General features: G+C 40.3%; 4 protein-coding genes across 11 annotated transcripts in view; 2 read left to right on the top strand and 2 right to left on the bottom strand.

The window, feature by feature from the left end:
* Nucleotides 1-7,937, top strand: part of LOC115379562 (coiled-coil domain-containing protein 148) — a 28,408-nt gene extending 20,471 nt beyond the window's left edge. For 2 of the 4 annotated variants that reach the window (XM_030080272.1, XM_030080273.1), the window contains exons 11-15: nucleotides 559-699; nucleotides 1,997-2,115; nucleotides 4,462-4,579; nucleotides 4,764-4,901; nucleotides 5,390-5,885. In XM_030080272.1, the coding sequence (XP_029936132.1) occupies nucleotides 559-699; nucleotides 1,997-2,115; nucleotides 4,462-4,579; nucleotides 4,764-4,901; nucleotides 5,390-5,533 (660 nt within the window). In that variant the 3' untranslated portion in view covers nucleotides 5,534-5,885. Of the gene's footprint in view, nucleotides 1-558; nucleotides 700-1,996; nucleotides 2,116-4,461; nucleotides 4,580-4,763; nucleotides 4,902-5,389; nucleotides 5,886-7,264; nucleotides 7,388-7,813 lie in introns of those variants that run through there. The other 2 variants (XR_003930257.1, XR_003930256.1) reach the window with 2 other exon arrangements.
* upp2 (uridine phosphorylase 2) lies at nucleotides 6,946-9,015 on the bottom strand. Its single transcript, XM_030080275.1, has 7 exons — nucleotides 8,963-9,015; nucleotides 8,659-8,773; nucleotides 8,403-8,561; nucleotides 8,125-8,239; nucleotides 7,765-7,974; nucleotides 7,493-7,639; nucleotides 6,946-7,088 (listed from the first exon to the last, which is right to left on the bottom strand). The coding sequence occupies exons 1-7, from the start codon at nucleotides 9,013-9,015 to the stop codon at nucleotides 6,946-6,948; spliced, it is 942 nt and encodes a 313-aa protein (XP_029936135.1).
* Nucleotides 9,016-9,849: 834 nt separating this feature from the next.
* LOC115380413 (uncharacterized protein C7orf57 homolog) lies at nucleotides 9,850-16,715 on the bottom strand. Of its 5 annotated transcripts, none has more exons than XM_030081589.1 (8): nucleotides 14,131-14,220; nucleotides 13,890-13,936; nucleotides 13,473-13,637; nucleotides 13,273-13,369; nucleotides 12,877-12,994; nucleotides 12,333-12,412; nucleotides 10,533-10,630; nucleotides 9,850-10,186 (listed from the first exon to the last, which is right to left on the bottom strand). In XM_030081589.1, the coding sequence occupies exons 1-8, from the start codon at nucleotides 14,187-14,189 to the stop codon at nucleotides 10,173-10,175; spliced, it is 678 nt and encodes a 225-aa protein (XP_029937449.1). In that variant the 5' UTR covers nucleotides 14,190-14,220; the 3' UTR covers nucleotides 9,850-10,172. The 5 variants fall into 5 exon arrangements, with proteins under 5 accessions (XP_029937449.1, XP_029937451.1, XP_029937447.1 ...); XM_030081591.1 differs by having other exon boundaries at nucleotides 13,890-13,931; XM_030081587.1 differs by having other exon boundaries at nucleotides 13,890-13,939; nucleotides 14,131-14,215.
* LOC115380411 (activin receptor type-1) overlaps nucleotides 16,211-20,189 on the top strand; it is a 27,874-nt gene continuing 23,895 nt past the window's right edge. The window contains exon 1 of the mRNA XM_030081583.1: nucleotides 16,211-16,534. The gene's annotated coding sequence lies outside the window, so the exon portion shown is untranslated. The remainder of the gene's footprint in view (nucleotides 16,535-20,189) is intronic.

Raw genomic sequence — 20,189 nt, 5'->3', positions numbered from 1 at the left:
TTTATTGAGCTCAACCTGCCAAAAGCTTACACGTGAAAAACTCAACTGTAACAGTTTTTTCCCAAAACTGATGACACAGATATGATAATCCACAGCCCTCTGTTTTTAAATGTATTTTTGACCTGGAAATTGACTTGTTTATCATTTCAAACCTGATGGCTATCAGTGTTAAAATGGGTCTGTTTTTGCTTCAACTCTGAAAACTTTTCCGAATTGTGTACACAATCCATGATCTCAGTTAGTCCATGCTGTCAGTGCTTTCCCAACTAGAATAAGTATTGTTTTGCTGCAGGGCTCAGGACGAGGGGTTTTTCTCTGCCGTTTTCAGTGCTTTGTCTTGTCCGGAGGTGTTCTAACACAAATGGAGTGTGTGAGGCTGTTTTGATGCCTCCCTCTAAGTTCACACCGCACTTTGGCATATTGGCACTGGGACTCAGCTGGATGCCTCTCTATGTGATTTAGTGTGTCAAGACAGCTGCTGCTTTTTGTTCCCCTTCGGTGTTTATGTGCGTGTGTGTGTGTGTGTGTGTGTGTGTGTGTGTTTGTGTGTGCTTGTAGCTGCAGCAGTGGCATGCCCAGCAGGAAGAAGTGGCAAGGCTGGAGGCGGCTATAGCTGCTAGACGACAAGAAGAAGAGGAGGAGAGGCTAAAGAGGGAGCAAGAGAAGGAGACGGCCATCAGATCACAACAGAGAGAAAAAGTAAACAGTTTTTATTATGCTGCAGTTATTTCTCCTTGCAGCACTTAGCTACCCAGCATCAGCACTATTTTATGGGTGTGTACAAGCTAGAAAGCTAGAAGCTGTGTAATTCTGTATGTTTCCCAAGACAATTGAATTATCAACATATTGGTTAATTGATATTCATGAATTTTCCCAGACTCATTTGGATGATGACACTCCCTGGATTTTAAGCTTGCTAAGTGTTGTCAGGGAAATGGGCTGCTCACAATCTGCTACTCAACCCTCACCCCGCTCACCCATGAGTATCATCAAATAATGTCTGTCTGTCTGTTGGTGTGTGTGTGTGTGTGTGTGTGTGTGTGTGTGTGTGTGTGTGTGTGTGTGTGCAGGTGCGTGTGTGTGTTTCCTTCTTGAAGCCAAATATCCAAAGGGCTTCTCACCACACTGTGATAATTAATATCCAACCTAGGCAAACACTGAACTGATGCGCATACCCAAGATCTCCATAATCAGGTACAAGCAATTAATAAGCAAGACAACTCTTTCTAGACTTGAAAAAATGAATATAATTTATGTCTGAAATAAAACTGCAATTTAGAATTGGAGAAGCTAAATTGCCCCTAGGTGTGATTGTGTGTGTGGTTGTCAGTGTTTGTCTGTCTGCCCTGAGATGGACTGGCGACCTGTCCAGGGTGTTTCACTGCCTTCTGACCTATGTGCGCTCGGATAGGCTCCAGCAACCCCCCGCGACCCTTGTGAGGATAAGCGGTTTAGAAGATGAATGAATGAATGAACTGCAATTTCATTTTTTTTCCCCCAATGTGTGACTTGGAGTGCACACAACCAACAGTTAGCAAAGTTTCTTTCAAATATTATAAGTATACACGGTGAACAACTTCAGTGTATTGTTACCATCGTCTGGGTATTTTGATTAATCAATTTAGTTGACATCCTCACAGGTGTAACAATAAAAGTGTGTGTGTGTGTGTGTGTTTGTGTGTGTGTTTGTGTGTGTGTGTTTAATTAACTCTTCCTCAGGGGTCTGCTAGAAGAGCATGGGCAACCTGAGACAATCTCTGATTAATGAGAGCATTTAGGCTGCATTGGATTCCATATAATTTAGCACAATGGTCTGGCAGACATTGAAATATCATCTCATTCTCTCACTTTACACCTATCTGATTTGTGCACCGTCCGAATCAATAGGACATGAAGATCTTAGACTTCCACCGCAGTCAAATTAGTGGGAGTGTGGCTGCTTGTTTTTGCTAACTTTTTCGCAGTTATTCTGTATAAATGGTTGTTTTTTCCCCAGGTGAGGCAGTTTTATTTAAAGCAGCAGAGGAGGAGGGAGGCGCTAGAGCGAAGGGATCAGGAGAGACTTGCCCAGCTGAGGAGCATTATGGAAGAGCAGGCTAGGCGAGATAAGGAGAGGTGAGTGATACACCATGGGACATTTAGTTTCACTGCTGCTTCCTGCATCAAGGTTGCTAAAGGAGTATTCAGAACCCTACACGGCATATACTGGCCTGTGTCTTATGGGGTTACAGAAATAAATTGTTTTTGAAGTGGCAATCCGCGAGATTCTTGTTTTTTTATTTTATTTTTCCCAATATGTTTGGTTCCAAGTAGCCATCGCTGTCATGTTTTGCTCTGCACCTTCCAGAAATCATTTGGAAATGAAACAGTGTGCCCAGTACTGTGATGTGTCTTTCCTTGGATTTTACATGAATGATGTTTGGGTTTCTGTAGCAAGCCCCAAGCGAACAGTGCTGGAAAGAGTGCTAAAAATTGCTACTCAAGTAAAAATACTGTTACTTTGCTGATATTTTACTTAAGTAGAACTACTGCTGTAAAAATCTGAATTCAGAGCAAAAGTTACTGTATGGAAATCAGATCTTTTTCCATACTGCATACAGTTACAAAAGGATGAGAGTACACGGTTCAAACTAGATTCTTTTAATGAATGGAATACGCGCATAATATACTGGTTTAGTCTACATGGTTCTCATCACCAGGCCAGCTCACTGATATTTTTCACCTTTTTTTTTCACACTTATACCACATTTTTGCCCATTGGGTCTGAATAGTCCTCGCTTCCATCGACAATCTGCATTGTGTGCTTTTTATTGGAAGCTGGAAACAACAAGAAGTAGAACAAACAACGCAGAGGCAGATTTCTCTTCTCATCTTTGCTGACTGAGCTTTTATTGTGAAAGGTTTCACAATCTGTCATTGATCATTTATACTCTGTAATGGATATGATTTAAAATTTAGTGAAGTACAAAACTCAAGCAAAATGTACTTAGGTACAAGCAAAATTACTGACTTTAAAAATACTCAAAAAAGTACAAGTACACAAAAAACTACTCAATTACAGTAATGTGAGTAAATGTAATTAATTACTTCCATCTCAGCAAACAAACAACTGCTGTTGCATCTGGCAATATGAAATGTCAAACTTCCTGTGCACCAGAAGTTTTTTTTTTTTTTCCCCCCATGGAAAGACCTGCTCATTACCAAACAATGAGAACAGTAAATTTAACAATTGTGACAGCTTCAGTTAGCTTACTATTGTATTATATAATTTGGTGACATAAAGCAGCAAAATAGAGATGTATGCATACAAAAAGGAACTGATTATTACTGTACCCTCTGCAGTGATAACCAAGGCTTAGGAAAACAAAAGGGATGATTTTGCCTTAAAAAAAAAAAAAAAAAAAAAAAAAAAAAACCCTTTTGGTCTGATTTGCTTAGGTTTTCTCTCCAGACTATGGCTGAGCAACAATATCGAAGTCGCAGGAGCAGTACTTTTTGATAAATGTGTGTGACAGAATATCATTATAAATGAACTAATGTGGTGGTACAGAGATGCCCTGGCCTGCAAATTGTATTCTCCAGACATGAGGAATCATGTTTGTTTGATACAGACCACAGCAAAAATCACATCATCATCATTTGAACCTCTTCAGTGCTGCAGGTCCCATTGGTGGGTTCATCATTACAAATACATGGCTGAGCTTTGCCCAAACCCACAGAACTTTATTTTAAATTCTAGCGGAGACTCCAAAGTTTCCAGAGATACCAAGTAAATCCTGTTTAATTAGAAAATGTTCAAAAAATGATGCATAAGACACCTAGATATTTTCTATTGGATGTAATGGTGCAATAAAATATAGTGCAGTTTGAGTATTTCATTCTGTATAAGTGTGATGGAGCATCAGTGGAATTTTGCAACCAGCAAATACAGAAAATGCATATAACATTGTTGCAAATTATGGAAAAAACAAACAAACTTTGTCTAAATTTGAAGGTACATAAAGTGAAATTTAAGGGAAATTCAGAGTTTAAGGTTTCTTTTAAGTAAAAATTAAAATTATGTTAATTTTGTATCATTCTACATTAAATTGTGAATCATCTTGTAATTGTGATATCTGACAAAATAACTGCAATATGATTTTCATTCCACATAGTTCAGCGGCACCACTCAAACAGAATGGCGTTGATGCCAGTTGATGGTACTGAGACAGGTATTGGCACTAGAGACTTTGGCCATGAGGCTGAACTCAGGCAAGTATGAGAGGGGGGATCAAGAAGGGCTGAGTGAGAGATGAAGCAGATGATGAGACAGGAGCTTCACTCTGGCAGCTTCATAAAAATGTCCACAGCCCCAGGGCCGCCGGCTGTGTCAGGAGAGATAGGTAGTGGTGGCGGTGGCAGTGGCACAGGAAGAGGAGGCTCTGTTAGGTCTGATGTCCTCACCCTCTGTGCTCGCCTCAGGGTGCAGTTTCGGGAAGAGATGTTGCATCGTCGCAGGGAGGAGAGGGAGGTGCGGAGGCTGGAGCGCCAGAGAGAAGAGGAGGAGAGACAGAATCGTTTGGAGTCTCTCAGAAATCAGGTGGATCATTATCTGCCCTTAACCCTATCAGCCACACTGATTAGGCCTGTCAGTTAAAATGACCCACTGGGGGAGACTTAGACTCTCCCTATCCAAGCTGAGGCATTACTGCCACCTTTTGGAAGTAAATCAGAATACAGCTGCACAGTGGTGCAAGATAAAGACGTTTTGCTATTAATCTTAGGTTGCGGTGGTGGCAGAAGCAGATCCGGGAAGGATGATGGGAGACACAGAGGCTTGGAGGGGCCGGCAATGGAATGTAAATAAGGAGTTTGAGCTCCAGAAACCCCTCTACAACATTAACACGTACACAGACACACAGGTGAGGCATGAAATCTACCCTCCTGTAACCTTTACCTCTTGTTATGATGATCTCACTTTATCAAAGGCAACCCAGTCTGGAGGTGATTTGCCATACATCCCTCTTCGGACTTCCTGGGGATATGAAACTACATGGCCTCTTTCTGCAGCTGCCTCTGTTAGATGCACAAGTGTACGATGTTTGGCCTTATCTTCTGGGAGATTGAGAAATGACCCAGTAGAAGAAATTATGCAAACTTTGGCTGATGTTTGACCTGAAGCTAACTTTCCTCATGTTAAAGACCTTTCCCTTTCAAGGCCACCCAGTCAATCAGTGCATAGTGTGCGTGTGTAGAACGTTTTGACAACACAGTGCAGACCAAATCAGAGTTCAACCATGAGGGATTTGTTTTTAACTTTGGTTAAAGTATGTAATGTGTAGTAAATCATAAACACAGACAATGTGAAGAAATAAGACAAGACTGGTCAATGTTTACTTTTTTTTTCTAGATTGTGTCTGACCCAAGAGTGCGGATTGAGCAGGCTCTTCGGCAGGCTGGTCTCCACCACGTCCAGTATGCCAAAGAGGTCCTGTCTGCTGTCAAACCCCCCAAGCCACCTCGCCGAGACACCAAGTCTACGCTCAAATTTTGAGACATCATCTGTCCAAATAAAACCAACCTGGCTCTAGAATTGGACCTTGCATCTTGGATTTGCTACCACAGGTTTGGCTAGACAAAGTTAACTGATTTGCTTTTTAACACATAAAGAGCAGTACTCAGGAAGTAAACTGATTAATGTGATTGTTTTTTCAGTCATAATTTAGGTTACCAAGTGACACTGTACAAACAACATCATTATAATTTATTATCGGCTTTATACTCTGCTGTGCCTCATTAGAAAATGTAACAGTGTCTTTGAGTGATGATCAGCAGTGTGTCCCACAAATGAAAATTACCTCTCTGCACATTTGTCTCAATATTTGTTGTGTCTAATCTTTCGATTAGGGTGTCTCCATGTGTCCTACACTGAATGTTATTCTTTATATTAAAAATACTGTATGACAGGAGCTACTTATCTTAATGTACTTTTATCAAAATGTAATTATCAGCATATTTATGGGAAGATCCACCTTGTCTGCCTTCACCTCAAGGGACATCACTAAGGACTGCAAAATGTTGTATAATGTAGCTTAGTCTGGCAAGAAGACTAGAGTAAACACATTTTAAATAGGCACTCATAGAGTGCAAACCTCCACTAACACTGAACAGTTCTCCAAATTGCTGTTACACTCACATTTCAATTCAATTTAACTTTATTTCAAACGCATACATCCATATCAGGATAAAAATAATAAAATACAAAGTTATAAACATTGCAGTTCACAGTGGTCACATTACACATACAGTAGTTGACTCAAAGATGTGATTCCTAATTTTTAAAATGAAATATATATCTATATCTATATCTATATCTATCTATATCTATATATAGATATAGATAGATAGATATAGATATAGATATGTATGTATTTTTATTTTATTATGACTTGACCCAGTAAACATGACCTTACGATTTGGAATCAAGTTTCTGTCTCTTTTAGGTTCATTGCTGTGACTTAAAATGACTTAAAAACCCATGACCTATGTGTCTGCCAAATTTCATGGAAAAGGCATGGGTTTTTTAGATATCCTGCAGGGAGACAAAAAAAAAAAAAAAAAAAGAAAAATAACAGAAGTAAAGTTTACAGAGGTAAAATAGGAAGCCAGATATCAAAATTATTGTGTAGAACACTTTCTTTATTTTGAAAATTACATGGCTTTGACATGACAGTATACATAAGAAGCAAAGTATTAAATATAAAAAGATATAATACATATAGCAACAAACACAATCTTTGTTCTTCATCAAAGAGAACACAAAAATCGTCACAATGTCTGAAAGTAAGTATTAAATAATTCACATATCAACATGTCCAGTATGTACACTTATCGACATATCATTTTGCGGCTACAATATATACACAATGGAGGCCTATGGCAGGGACGGGGTTAAGTGCAGGAGTCTCAGATAATTAGTCCCAGGCGTTTCTTGATGAAGTGGGACACCAGGACCTGAGGTCTCTGCTGGTACTCCACCAGAACATCATGAGGTGTGGTGATCTGGTCTCCCTCAAAACGGTTCAGCAGTGTTACACAGATCACAGCCGCTGGAGGGGAAAAAAAGACATGTTAGAGGGAATTGCCGGTAATTTGTTGAGTACAAGCCCAGATTATGTAGTGTTGTTTCAAATCCCTAGGAGTTTGTCCTGCTGATTGTAGAGATGTGGCTGGCAAAGCAAGGTTAATTGAACTAGTGTGCTAAAAGCTTCTCTGTTCCTCACAGTGCTGTCACCATGGCACCATGGACATCAAGGAGCCAAACTCCAGTCACTCAAGGAGGAGTGAGGCTTTACTACATTTCTACAAATCATGCCATGACCTCCATTATCAAATCAATGAATAAAAGTAGTTCCACATGTGAAAATTTGTCCCACTGTCAATCTTCTATGCTGCAAAGCCACAAATACATCACGGCACCACACAGAATGCAATGCATTACATAAAACAATACCTTTGAGGCCACAGACACGGCACATAGCGGCAAAAACAGTAGATTCCATCTCAATATTCCTCACTCCCGCCTCATGGGCTTTCCTCAAATACTCCAGTTTTTCTTCTGGAGAGAAGGAGCAGAGAGCCCCATCAAGTCGGCCTTGGCCTAGAGAAAGAGCACAGACTGTGTCAGTATATAACCAGTGGATACCACCTGTTGGAGGTCAAGCAACTTGAACATCAGCCATCAATTAAAAATTAAAATAGGTGAGGGTGTGAGGGGCTGCTTACCTTCATAGAAGTCATGTGTGCACATGGTGTTTCCTATCACTGTTGGCAGGTCTTGGAGCTCAGTTGAGTACTGCAGAAGCTCATTGGCCAGTCCCTCGTCCAGTTCAGTACTCCGGGTGATAACCTTGCCCAGAACCACCTGCTCAAACTGGGGGTGGAAGGAGTGATCCACTGCTTTACTTGAGATCACCACGGTCCCTGGAGCCAGACCTACAGACAATGCCACAGAGACATTTTACATATATTCTTGGTTTCACAACCAGAGTAGACAACCTACACTGAGGGCCCCTTTTATGCAGGCCTGTTTTGACCCAAAAGGCAAAGCAGCTGTGCATCACCTTAAAAAAGAGGAAAGCTTACCAACTCCACCAGATGTCCCGATGCGAAAGAGGACCACGTCACGGCAGTGGGCATGATGCAGCAGTTTGATTAGCTCATGCAGCATGATGGAGATGGAGGGGACACCCATACCATGCTATAAAGGTAAAAATAAGATTGGGTTTCAGCTTAACATTCAAGCTGATTCATTATTACACCTGTCTTTTCATATGTTAAGTATAAAGAAATAAAATTTGTTTGTACAATGGTTGTCACTACCCCATGCAAACAATTGAAACTGCTTATGTAAGACCACTTACACTTATGGAGAGCACTGGTCCCACTTTATACATGCAGTAGCGATCTGTTCCCTCACAGATATCTCTGATCTCCTCACTGTTTCCAGGCAGCTGTAGCTCCTGGTGTATAAACTGGGCAAAGGCCCTCATGCGATTTGCACTTCCACCGACACACACAAACTATGGTAGAAAGAGAAAGAGAAATATAGCATTCCATTTTTTTTAAATTAGAGCTAATTCTAACAGAATTTTCTCTCTCTGACTGTGTCACACTAACCTTGATATCTCCAAACATCTCTGGAAGGTTGTGAGTCTTGGTGCCTAAGCTAAAGTGGTAGAGAATATCCTCTTCCATAGTGTCCAAGTGGGGATTTTTCACCTGGACCTGTTGTCTAAGAACAATAAATTTGGAAATATTTAATTAATTAAATACTTTAATGAAAGCTCAACTGTACCGCCTATGTGATATGCTCTGGGGGGGTTGTCACACACAGAGACACTGAACATTTCTTGAAGAAAAAAAAACTGAGCAACAAAAAATTGGGAAAACATATAACTCACTTAGGTGCCACTATACTCACTTGATATACTCATTGTGGTCATTCCCCAAGCAGTTCAGCAAAATTGGTGCCATGACTGCAGAAGACTATTTGAACTCCAAATGTATAAATTCTCCAGAGAACGTAGTTTTGCTGTGAAACTCCAAACTCTTGATGCAACTCGTTGAGAATAGGAGCTGCGCATAACTGCACAGCTGATATAGCTATGCCCCCTGACCTTGTCTATGGCATGATTGGCTGCAAAAAGAGGAGTAGTGCCTGTCCTCTGTCTCTTGAAAAATATTCACCAGCCCCAAACAGATGACAGTGAGATAATGTTTAACTGCTGGCCCAGTTCCAAAGTCAAGCCTCAGTATATCTTTAAACAGAAAGTCATTACGGAAGGGTTGAATATAACTTATGTGTCTGTTATAAATACCTGTTAAAGTAAAACTTGACATTTTTTTAGCCACAGTGTGTAATGCCATATTACTAGTTTCATTTAGTCAATTTCACAGTGTATGCATTATGAAACATTTAATCACCTGTAACTGTTGTTTCTAAGACCATTGTGTTTGCATTTGCATCACTGAAGTCACATTACATAACCTGTAACACTGATATGCAACACATTGGTCTGTAAAAACAACATACACACACAACACACACCTGTGTACAGCCCCCCTTGTAAGAATAAACATAACTACACCCTAGTTTACTTTAACTAGCATTATGCTTTCAGTGTATCCTCTAAAATGGACCATCACTAGTTGCATGTTACAGATTACTCATGTTCAAATTTAAAACTGAGGGCAAATGTGACTTTTAATTGTTCATTGAACAAACGTTTGAATTATTATGAATCACTTTATTTGAATAATAAAATGTTTTTCTTCCAATAAATAGCCTTTTACAGATCAATAACCACAAGCAAAAAAGTAACACAAAAGTTGTAAAGGGCATAAATTGAAAAACATTTAAGATAGGTTGGTATCATGTAATTTTTGTGTAACTGAGGCACCAGTAATGAACACAGCAAATAACAGATGCCAGCTTTGATTCAGTGGAACAATTTTCACATGAATATAGAGTACAACAAAGCTGACATCACAGTAGAAAAAAACAGCAACTGAAACAAAGTTTTAAGTGACCGGGAATAACCAGGTGAAAAAAACATTGAAGAATGTCAAAGATGTCAAAGTGTACTCCCCCCTTGGCCTTTGAGTTTGACTCTTGTCCCACTGGCAGTTTTCTAATCTGGTGACACTGAAGGACACACACAGACATAAACACACACACTTCACAAAGTCAGAAATTCATATAATCACAAGCACAAGATCTTAAGAAATACAAGTCAGGATTTTAAACCTCTCTCAAATGTATTGTCAAGAGGAAAATCATTATTATTTCTAAATGATGGAAGCCTTACATCATTTGACTATGTAGAGCCATAGATATACATCTTATAAAATCAGCATGTTGCTCAATGGTTTGACATAGTTTTCATTTGGGTAAATTTTGCCAACAGATTGTGAAAGCAATGATCCCAGTCGATTACAATGACCACGGAGATTGCAACTCACTCTGTGATCAGACACATCAGCATACTTACTTGACACATCACTTCTGGCTTTAGGTTTATCGTCTTCAGCGTAGCCAAAGCTCAACAGTTTAGACATGTTGACAGGGGCTGGTCTCTTGTCAAAGACTCTGCAGAAGACAAAGAACACAATGTCCAAAAATAATGGGGACTGCATGGTACTAGCAAAAGCAGGGAATATTTTTGGAGGATAAGCTTTAAGTGAGTATCAAACCAGATGATGCAATGTAATTAGAAATAATGTTATTTCATCATCACCACATATTGCCCTTGAGATTAACCATAGACTGCAGCAGACATCACCAGACTGGAGTGTTCATTATTTAGTAAGGCAAACACTTATGTAATGAGTAGCCAGAGCATGTCCCAACTTAGTGTGGGTTGGTTAAGGTCCAAATTCTGTGTTTGCAAAATTTCACTAACATGCTACTGCTGTTCCATGTTTCATTTATGCTTACAACATGCATTTGTGCCTTGGTCATGTTGCTTGTCATCAAATACTTAAACACCAATTCATGGTGGACCTGTCAACATCCCATAGCATACATGCTCAAACTGTAAACATAACATAATTGATCTGTCATGTTCCTACCGAATTTTGTCCAGCAGGTCATTATGAGTTTTTCATGAGTCATTGGCATTTAGGTAATTGGCATTAGCTCTGGCATTTGCCCAAACTGAAAAGGAACATTTGTACAAAACAACAGAAGGCCAAACCAAATACTGAGGTGAACATCCTGTACACGTATAGCTGCAATAGTTCTGATTGTTGTTTCACTTGACCCAGCTGTGCAGCTAGCCCATATTTTCAGTTCCAGACATATAGTCTGTAACTATTGATACATTAACCTCCAAGAAGTATTGTAATATTGTAGCTCTAACTGCTCCATATACTACTGGCTAGTTTCAGCTGCAACAATAAATCTAATGTTAAGACTGTATGTATGTTTTGTACATAAAATCTCAATGTAACTAGTGACTTCAGATAATGTTACAAGATAACATGGTAATGTCAGATAAATGTGGTGGAGTAAGAAGTCTAATATTTCTCTCTGGAAGGTCATGCATAAAAGTATAAATGCTCACAAAATGTCAAGTACCAGTAGGGCACTATGTTAGCATCGTAGATATCTTAGATGTCAGCAGCAAAAAATTAACATGAACTACCTTGTGTGAGGAGATGCAAACAAATAAAACTATCAAAAAAAAACAGGCTAGATATATTTTTTTATCTTCATCTCTGGGCCATTTCTGAAAATGAAGACAACAGGATTTACAAACAAAACTCACTTTCTTAAAACCCAGTTATTGATGCTGTTTATGTTATTTCACCAATGTAATGGCAGAGACCTTATAAGAATACTAATGGAAAAGTATAACACTGCCAGGAGCTTGATAAGTTATAATATTGCTCATGGTCATCAATGAAACAATACTTCAGTGAACTACCTTGTAGAGGTCAAATATATCAGAAAAATTCAAATTCAATTCACTATTCATAACTAACAAACCTATACTGAAGAACTTATATTGTTTATACAAGATAACTAATTATCTGATACAGTTCACAGCTTTGTGTTAATTTCTCCAACAACCGTGTGTCCCTCCTCCTTTGTTCGGTCTCTTAAGATGATATCAGTCTCAAAATGTGATTGATAATACCTCAGGCATTAAGTTCACTGGCCTGTACACCCTTGTCAGTGATATAAAACTCTTATTCTGAGAGTTGTGAAAAGGTATAGAGATGCCAGCCACCTATTCTGGGTACAATAAAAAACACAACAGCACCATCTTGTGACCACATGAACTTACATCCTCTTGAATTTGCTGGCCTCATGTTGACTGGATATGGGCAATGTCTCCATCTGGCTGGTGGGATCATTGTTCAGCTGCTGAGCACAAAACAGAGACATAATTTCTGGTGTCCATGGTATGAATATAAACCAAGGAAAATCTGTTACAACTTGTGCTATGGCTGGTAAATTTGTCTATTTTTTCCAGACTAATTCAGTTTACAACCAGCCATCACTTGCCACATCCTTTATATTCTAAAAATACCATCTGTTAGTGAAGTAAATGAAAAAAAAATGTTGCTGAAGTGAATGTGGCCCAGTGTCCTTTCATTTGAACAATAAGTCCTGAGACCTGACCTGACCCTACCAACACAGTACGCTTGTCTGAACAGGTCCACTGTCATTAGCATTAATCACCAACAATTTTCCTCTTGCACTTTCCTAAAACATGCATGGGGTCATTAGACAGGATAAACCAACACAAGAAAAGACAGACGTGAGAGCTGCTGCTGTAGCTCATGGCTAAGTGACTTTCAAAGTGACATTGGCATTTCTCTGTTTACCTTCTCCTTGCCATTGCTGCTATCATCTCTCTCCCAAGCTGACTTATCATCAGTCCCAAAGGGGGGCTCTAGAAGCTGAAAGGCTCCTGGGGTTTTCTTCTCTTTATTTTTAATGAGGCTGATGGGGGGAAAACATATATGTATCTTTCACATTATGATTGCTTGAGTAGATAATGGAGTTACTAATTGAAGTTTTTCCTTGACTATAGTTTAGTGTTGATATATTTCTTTTGTTCCTGCTATTTGTTTTTGTTTTTTTTTTCATTAACCTACTAATAGTTGAAGTGGTAGTAGGTAGTAGGCTTCCACTGTTATCATAAACTGTGATCAATGATATTACAGCTTACTAATGATAAAATATTCTGGAGAATAATGTGATGAAGATTACTGCGATACCTTGGGTCATCTGTTTCTGGTACTGTAGAGCAGAACCATTCTGGGGCCTTGTATGAACGAGGTTTAGCGGTAATTGCCTCCTCATGCCACAAAAGGTCTGTTAGACAATGAAAAAAGAAGACAAAACCAAATGTAGGCAAATGCAGTGACCAACAACTGAGCATGATGTTCATGTAGGTAAGGCAACAGGATGGCACTACCCTTCTGCCCTCCTTGTTTTGCAAGTTTGACATAGTCTGAATCACTCTCTAGGATGGCCACCCTGCGCCCCCGGGCCCTGGCCTCCTCGGGGACACTGCTGACACCCGGGGACAGCCCAGGGATCTGGGAGGTCTGGCCAGTGTTATGATAGCCTGTTTTCAGACCTGTGAACACACACACACACACACACACACACACACACACACACACACACACACACACACAAGTAAAGAAAGAAAGAAACATGTAAATGGTTAGGGCTAGAGTTAAGCTGTATTTATAGGAGGAGGACAGAGGTCTACATGAGGAGGGGAAATTAACATTTACTGGGAGCAGCATGTTCCCCCAATGGTCCAGCAGGTCATGCCCCCTTCAATACGGCCCATACACAATAGCTGTAATGATGATGTACTTGCCAGATTTGGTCGGTTGCAGATCGTTACTCATGTCTATTGTTGCTTCTCTACTGGAAATGGAAAAGAAAGCCCAGCACATTGTCAAACTCTGTATTCACGTTACAGATAGCTAACCTAACATTAGCATAAACGCAACCCTTAACGTATACGGGGGCGCTGATTAGTTCCTAAAACAAACACAAAAGTTAAACGCAACAAAGTCAAAAAAGTACTTCAGTTCGTAGCTATGTTTCCTACTTACCCTGAAAGTATTTTGTTATTTGTATTTTGTATTTTGAAAGAAGTTTGCTGAAGAGGCATGAGCTGCTAAGAGTGGAGTCGCGCTAACTGACTCTGTTTAGGACTTGGGACCGTGTTACCATGGAGACGGTTCTGCAGCGGTTGTCCACATAGAACTGGTGTTAGTAGAATGAACAGCACAGAGTCAGTCTCTATAGTAGAATGTCTTCTACTGACAAATGTACGCAGAGTGGGTCCAGCAGATTACATTACCTTTTCTCCGTGTGATAGAACAAACCTACATAGCCTAATGAAAACTGTCTAAATGTTGAAATAAGCTTTCCTTTACTCCAGGGAAGCAGGCCTGCATGACACTCAAGGCTAAAAAGCATCAAACACAATGTACAATGGGGCAGACAGCACAAAAGTAGCCTGCATCTAATGCCCTAAGATAGTGGAAACACGAAACCACTTCTTGTAGGACTGCACAAGTAAAAACAGGCCATATGAAATATTGAATAACGTTAAGCTGCCTATGCACAATGAGAGTTGACCCCCCTCCTCAATAAAAAAAATAAACAAGTTGAAAGCATCTCATGCTTAATTCCATCACAACAGTATTAAATGAGCGCACCAACAACATGATCACGATTTCTGCAGGATACTCTGCTCAGATAATTTTAATGTGTCAGCTTGAAGCTCCTAGGCATGATTAATCTTATTCCACATCCCAGTAAAGCACTGAAGTGACAAAGACTGTGAGGAGAACCTAAGCTCGAAAGAGGATGATTTTTTAGAAGTTCTTTGTGGGGAAATTGCTTTATGGAGCAATTACTATGTTAAATTGGGCTAACTGATCGCTTCCAGTTCAAAGTGGCTCTTTACTGTTATTTGAGAAGTTCTCCAGTGATTTTTATGACACATAAATCACAAACGGTTCTTTATGGGGCTGCTGTCGGCTCATAATTGCTTCTTTATGTATGCCTCAGTCAGTCTCCATAAGTATTTTGACAGTGACACATTGCTTAATGTTTTGGCTCTGTATTCTGATTTGAAATGACACTATGACTGAGTGTATGTCATTTCACGTAAGTGCCGATTATATTCTCAGCCTTTATTGTCTGAACAGTCAGAGCCCTACTACCACATTTAACATTCCATAAAGTTGTAATTCTTGAAATGTTTTCATAATTGACGGGCCCTATGCAACTGCGGAAATTATAATAAAACAAAGTTAATATGAAAAAATAATACAAATATAGTAAAGAAAGAAAGAAAGAAAGTAAATAGTAAAATTACTATCCTCTATCCCTACTATACCGCGCATAAATATTTGGATAATATGACTGGAGGCGCATTATTAAGTAATTAAATCATTATTCAGTACAGTGACCATGTTTATTATTAAATACACTGATCATCTTTATAGCCTGTATGAAATATGCCTTAATATAATCACCCTTAGCATACTCTTCATTCCCTGGTGGCAGACTTGGGAACATGCGCAGAGGAAATGATGTGGTAATGGTCCTCTAATTACCGAGCTGCGTCAAGTGAGACAGAGACAACACGCATATCACCGGAAGTGTAGTAACTTTGCCTTTAAAATAAAAGCATGCACTTCACGAGGGATTACAAACAATAACCAAATTATAAGTATTTGAGAGTGCACAATAACAAAAATCGTATCAAACCCCGGTGGTCTTTAGACTACACTCTATGAGGAACGATAGCCGAAATTTGACATAATACGATATTTTTGTGTTATTACGAATAGTCTCATTAGCTTAACGATTTTGACAAAATAAATACCAAGGGAAAACAATATGCTGGCAATCAAAGCACAATAAAATTCACACAGTGGAGAGAGTATTGCGAAATTAAGAGCAATTTACGCTATCATATTTTGCTTTTCAGCATTTCAATGTTTCCATCTTCTTATGACAATAAAATGAATAGCTTAATGTAAAAGAAAGAAAGAAAGAAGAAGAAGAAATAGGCCTATATTTTGAAAATGAAGACCGGAAGTCGTGTTTTTTACTGTGTGTTTTAACGCCGGTTAATTACAGTGAGTTGCAAGGTAACTTCCTCCTCCAATCCAGGCTTTGCCGTCGTAGCGCAGCCGGAGCGCAAGCCGCAGAAAACAGTACTCTGTGCTAATATGAGAAGAAGGACAAAGTTACAGAATGCAGCTTAATTTTTCAAACGCGAATGCTGATTAACGAATAAATTTGTCACATTGTGTCGAGCCGACGACGGACAATAATGTTGGCTGTGCGCAGACTCTGCTTTTTAGACTTATCAAAACAAATAAGGTTAGGGTATTGTCGGTGAATTCTCGGGAGATGGCAGAATAGTTCGTTTTGCGCCAGATATCGACCCCTCACTAAAGCACTTTGGGAAAAATAATATTAATAAAACGCAAGGTAAGTTTGCTTATTTCGTGTGTAAAAAAAAATGTTTGACTCCAAAGCGGCTTTCAGTGCTGTTTTACGTACAATCTTGGTCGGAATACTTGGAAGTTTGTTGTTGCCTGTGACTTGGAAAGGTGTCGTTGACGGAGAATGTAGTCTTCATTAACTTTAAGTGTTTTTGTCTTTTCTTTTTTTCTTTTTGTTTAGCCAAACTGGTTCTGGTTTATCTTGTTTAGCGCAGACTGTGAAAAACGCCTCCAACTAGCCTACTGTAAAACTACACTGGATACTCAGAGATAATAGGTGTACTTTTCGTGAGCTATACACACACGTAGCCTTCAAGTTGTGTTGTTTTTAATTATTTGAAGGCAACACTACTGTATTCGCCTATTGGTATATTGGATGAGCTGGGACTGGAAATACGTCTCGGCTACTTTCTGTGGATGTACTTTCTACTCGAAGGTACAACATTGCAGCTAGTTGTCACTTTGTTAGAGCTGTTTGTCATGCAAACTGTGTTGGGAGGGTCGTTCCTGCTCGATCGTGTGTCCCCATCATCCCATGCTGAGCGGCTTTAACATTACAATCACCCCTCTGGCCCCTTGGGAGCGGGGGCGACCATTAATATTTAACACCGTCAGTGAACACCTATGTGGTTTTTAAGGATCTGTGGTTTAAATCGGAGAAAATTGGTCAGGAGGGAGCATTAAAATAGCCTCTGAGTATCCCTCCAAGTGGGTCTGTTCTTAAAATTGTTTGTTGACTTGCTTCCCTCAACAAAGGGACACTTATTCCTAACAGGAAGCAAGCCTAGAAATGTGATAAGATTGTTGGGACAATCTAATGGAAAGCCGGTAGACCTGCTGATGAGAAGGTGCAAACTTCATTAGAGAGGTGGGAATGCATAGTGAAGACATTCAGAGATACTTACCCTGATCAAAAGGTGTATGCAAGGGGGGGTGTCTCACACTGAACTGCACTTCCTCTGAATCAACTCCTTACTCCTAGACATCTCCTAGTAAGATATATTCTCACCCACAAGTAAGGTTTCCCTTTATTAATACAGGCCTATGTAGTGATCAGAGGAGTGTCTGAGTGCTTGTTTTCATTGTTCATTACTGTTTTGCCATTTTCACCTATATGATGGAGAAAACGCAGCCAAGCTTCTTTGGATGTTTGCAGCATTCAAAGCTAGACATGGATGAATGAGTCAGTTGATCATACTTTCTTGTATATGCTTGACTGTCTGACATGACTAATGAGGTTAGGGTGTCTAGAATGGGAGATTACTTGTATGAATCATGGTGGGTGGGCCTCACAGCTTACACCTTGAAGATTGTGGGGGGCTTAAGGCTGACAAACCCACTGTTGACTTTGTAATGTGTGAACTGTGGTAGGTGACTTTACCTGAGACTTATCAACAGATTTGGGAATACCCTACTGTTGGCGGTGTCTGTGGTTTCTTGCCATTTCATGGCCTGGCATGAATATTGGACAGAAAGAATGGAGATTTACCAGTTAATGGAAAAAAACACAACAAAGGAGGCTGTGACGTGATCATTGGTGGTTTCACAGCAGTTAGTGGTAGTGTGTAAGTGCCAGTTTATGACGCTGTGTGTTTGTGTGGTTGGTTGGTGATCTGAAGAGTGTCTCACTAGCCCTGTAGCTGATTCTCTTGCCAGTCAGTGAGGTCAGGCAGCCTTTTGTGGGTGCTTGGTGTGCTTAGTGGCTTGCGTCCCGGAGTCTGGCTGATAGTGGTCAGATAGGAGGACGTCAGTCAGTCTGGGCTTCAGCATGGTTCAGCTCCAGGGGATCACAGGGCTTCTGTTCCTTTCAGCTGAGGTAAAGGGCACCGGCTGGATCATGGCCACTCACCCAGAACTCTCTGTGATTAGCCTGATCTTCCTTTTTCTCGTCTCTTGGTCCATAATAGTGTCATTGTTTGGCTTTGGCCCAATGACTGTTTAAAACACCCCGTGTGTGTTAGCCTTGTCCTCAAAGAGTTGAATGGTTATCTGCGCCCCTTATGCATAACAATGCATTCACAACAATGAGGCCAAGTTTGGATGTCGTAGCCTATCATACTAAACCTCTAAAATACATTCTTTCTATTATCTTTTGCTACCAAATGCATTTTGGTTTTAAAGTCTTTAATAATGTATATATTTTCATAGGGTTTTTTTTTTTTTTATCATATTCATTAGTCAGTAATATGTGGTAGCTGAACAACTCCTTGAAAAGATATTTTGGATTGTGGTAAGTAATAAATTGTTTAGATCTCATTTGAATTCTCACGGATAGCTTCCAGTTGGTGAATTTACAATATCATGTTAAAATAATCACATATTTTGTGTATCATAAAATTTATATTGAATAAAATTATAGTGAAGTTAAACTATTCCTCATTTTGCTGAGGACCCCCTGGTAGCCCCTCAAGGACCCGTGGTCGTCCTCAGACCCCACTGTGAAAACCACTGCTTTTAATTATTTTTTATTCTCACACACGTTTTTATTTCTGTCAACAGCAAGTTATGTTGAGCATGCCACATATTAATCAGTACTTGTCAGACTTTTACAAATTGGCCTGCAATATCAATCTGATGGTCAGCCTCATCCAAGTCGTCATGTGTCCAGTTCCTCTGCAGCAAATATGTTGGCCTCTGCATCAGAACCTGTCTGTAGCCTCTTGTTCTGAGGTCCATAAAGTGTATAATTTGCCCACAGAGGCCCAAACATTTCTGAAAGCAGAAGCTAGAGGGGCAGACAGAGAGGGAGAGAGGGGAAAAGGGAAAAATAGTCCTCCGACAGCAATCATTTCTCCGTGCACAGTAATTTGGCTGTCAGAAGCAGCTGGCAGTATGGGCTGGAACAATGTGAGAGAGCGGAGGGAGAGGGAGAAGCGCTAGCTCTGAAAGCCCTGCGGGAGGGTGGGGGTTGGAGGGTTATGTACATATATATGTGTGTGTGTGGAGGGGGGAGGGGGTGGAATCAGGTTACACACTCTGTCATTAACCAGGGAACTGCAGCCATGCTTTCAGACTGAGACGGAGATATAGACGACTTCAAGTCTGAGCAAGAGTCTGAGGCTCAGTGCTCTGCCATGTAGGTGGCTCTCAACTTAGAGGAGGGAGGGAGGGAGGTAAGGAGGAGGAGATATGTGTGCCACTGTGTATGACACTGTATGAATGTATGTGTGTGAGTGGCAGAGGCTGAGGGAGAGAGGGGGCAGGACATGGCGAGTGTAGCAACAGAGTAGCAATCTCCTCAAGGATCCATCAGCTGTGAGGCTGGAGCTCCTGGCTGTTTATCTGTGCCTTTGCCTGTGTGTGTGTCGGTGTGTGTGCGTGCTGACATGCCAAAAAGTTTGCGTCTTCCTTTGGACTAGCTGAGGACCTGGCATCAGATGAGGCGGCAGTCTGCAGAGGAACACAGCATGTGGGTTGAATTTGCTTCTGCTCATTGCTTGTGTCCAGTTTTTTAGAATGGGGCCCTGTGTCTGCAGTGTTATTTTTAGTAAAAAAAAAAAAAAACCTTCAGCCGTTTAATAATCATAAGCCGTATGTAGCCCAAACATATCACTATGAGAGGAGCCGTCTGGGATTGGCAGGCACTGCAGTCTCAGCAAGAGACAGGAAGTAAGAGGGAGAAGGAGAATGGGAGAGACTCC

Source organism: Myripristis murdjan, chromosome 21 (genome assembly GCF_902150065.1).
Source record: "Myripristis murdjan chromosome 21, fMyrMur1.1, whole genome shotgun sequence".
NCBI lineage: Eukaryota > Metazoa > Chordata > Actinopteri > Holocentriformes > Holocentridae > Myripristis > Myripristis murdjan.
The sequence above is the reverse complement of the archived record's forward strand: the minus strand, read 5'-3'. Positions and strand labels throughout refer to the sequence as shown.

Bases quoted from the DNA above. Each gene is read 5' to 3' on its own strand.
- upp2 (XM_030080275.1), bottom strand. From the start codon at position 9,015: ATGGCACCAATTTTGCTGAACTGCTTGGGGAATGACCACAATGAGTAT. The intron at 8,562-8,658 runs GTTAGTGTGACA...TTTCTACCATAG, and splicing joins AGATGTTTGGAGATATCAAG to TTTGTGTGTGTCGGTGGAAG. The intron at 7,089-7,492 runs GTATTGTTTTAT...TTTCCCCTCCAG, and splicing joins CCGTGTCTGTGGCCTCAAAG to CGGCTGTGATCTGTGTAACA.
- LOC115380413 (XM_030081587.1), bottom strand. From the start codon at position 14,189: ATGCCTCTTCAGCAAACTTCTTTCAAAATACAAAATACAAATAACAAA. The intron at 13,370-13,472 runs GTAGTGCCATCC...ATTGTCTAACAG, and splicing joins AAAACAAGGAGGGCAGAAGG to ACCTTTTGTGGCATGAGGAG. The intron at 10,631-12,332 runs GTAAGTTCATGT...TGTCTTCTGCAG, and splicing joins GCCAGCAAATTCAAGAGGAT to AGTCTTTGACAAGAGACCAG.